General features: G+C 39.7%; 1 protein-coding gene across 1 annotated transcript; it reads right to left on the reverse strand.

Annotated features, from left to right (window-relative positions):
* Positions 1-311: 311 nt before the first annotated feature.
* Positions 312-1,790, reverse strand: Prdm13 (PR/SET domain 13). The gene has a single exon (XM_065503952.1). It carries the CDS (start codon positions 1,788-1,790, stop codon positions 312-314), a length of 1,479 nt encoding a protein of 492 aa, XP_065360024.1.
* Positions 1,791-2,049: the final 259 nt, after the last annotated feature.

Here is a 2,049-nt window from a genome sequence, read left to right on the forward strand (position 1 = left end):
AACAATCGAAAAATTAATTTTTCATAAAAATGAAAAAAATACTAAATTTTGTTTACCTAAAAATATTTTTATTTTGAAGTATACTTTGGTGAAGGGTATATAAGAATCGGCACAGCCGAATATAGTTCTCTTACTTGTTTTTTTTCTTTATACAAAAGTATAATTTTAGTGTTATTTAGTTATATATTAAATTTTATTTCATAACAATTTACAAATAAATATCTTTAAGCTTATTACTAATATCACATTTTCAAAAACCCTGTATTTGTATAACCATCCCCTCACTTCTTTGTACGTAATTCTTTGAACTCTTAACTGGAATTTGCTGTTTCGCCTTTCTCTGCCACACCACTTGTACTAGAATATCCATGACGTGTTTCCATATGCTTTTGCAGATCTCTGCGTCGTCCCAAAGTTTTGGGGCACAAATTGCACTGATAACCTTCGGATGATGAGCTATTGGCGCTGTTTTGCAGATGCAGACGGACGTGTTTATTCAAGTTGCTAGGATCCCCAAAAGGTCTTAGGCAGAATTTACATTTTAAGGGTTTAAAGCCGGTGTGAGTACGTATGTGAATTTTCAGGCCATATTTGCGGGAATACACTTTGCCACAATAGATGCAGAGGTGACCCTGCTTCGAGGCCCCCATATTACTGACTATAGCTTCGATTTGAGCAGCTGCATTGAGGGGATTCGTGGAGGGAGGCTGCAAAAGACTCATATGAGGTAAGCCAGCAGTGGAAATAGAAGGTAGAAAAGAGAGTGGTGCTGTGGAAGTATGATGTGGGGCCATATTAAGGTTAGTGGCCATTACAGACGCCATTGATGTTTGTAGATGGTGGTGATGAATTGAGGCAGATGAACAGATTGGTTTAAAGGCGGAAAATCTGGATATGGACGGTTGTGGTTGTTGCTGGGGCTGAGGTGAATGCGATGGAGATATTGAAGAAGATGTGGCCGATGATGTAGGCAACACTGGCGATAGCCTAGATGATGTGGCGGTACCGGGTAATGGCAGTGCCAGCGGCAACATATGTTGGGTGTAATGTGTAGCTTTGATGGCATAATATAAGCGTATCCACAGAATATCAATATTATGACGACCACAACCCAAAGCCAGATGAATTTTCAAGGGATTCGGTGTCTCAAATGTCAAATGACACAAGTGACACGTGTAGCGATTATTCCCCTGTATATTGAGAGGCGTTAAGAATGGTATGGACATAAGTAGAGTGACTTCCTCGCCAAACCAGGCCACAATTTCGTCATCCCGTTGTATATCACGCACCACCCTTAAAACCACCTGTCCTTTATTAACTTCGAATAGTGCATTGTTACTGTGTGTATCCTCGGAAAGTTTAATTTTTCGCATTGTACTGGGTGTCATGCTTAGAGTGCCGCCCTCCTTTAATAGCGAACAATAGGCACGTGTCGTGGTTTCTGTTGCTGCTGAGCAGTTGATCAATGATTGGGCATCAAGTGCTTCTGAAATAGTATCTCTTGGTGTTAGCTGGGTAACATGTACTCCAGCTCTCATAACTTTGGACTTTTTGGGTGGCGATAAATCCGTAGGATCCATTGTTCTTTCGCCAGTAGTGATCGAGTTGGGAGGTAATGTGGCTGTAGGCGAGGTATTCGGTAGCAAGTGCTCTATGCGAAATATCATGCTGGGACTGCGTTTATTTACACTTTGTGTAGGACTTTGTCTGGGCGAGTTTTGGGTATTTGTTGTTATATCCGCTAATTGATTGTGGTGTGTATTGAGTGATTTAGGCAAAATTGGCAGCATATTTTTACATTAAACACTTTTAAAATTTTGTTTTTATTATATTATTTTTCGAATTTCTGTTGTTTTCCGTTTGAAATCTAACTTGAATCTGAATCTCTAATTGGAAATGTCCTGTGCTTTTATATGTCGCATCACACATCATCTCTGCGCTGTTCTCTCTTAAAATTTCGCTTTACAACAAACCACGTGTTCAAAGTAACAGAGCAGCAGTGTTTTCTGTGCAAAACCCTTATACGCATATCCTGATTACGATTTGTTG

The sequence above is a fragment of the Calliphora vicina genome, chromosome 3, assembly GCF_958450345.1.
Source record: "Calliphora vicina chromosome 3, idCalVici1.1, whole genome shotgun sequence".
Taxonomy (NCBI): domain Eukaryota; kingdom Metazoa; phylum Arthropoda; class Insecta; order Diptera; family Calliphoridae; genus Calliphora; species Calliphora vicina.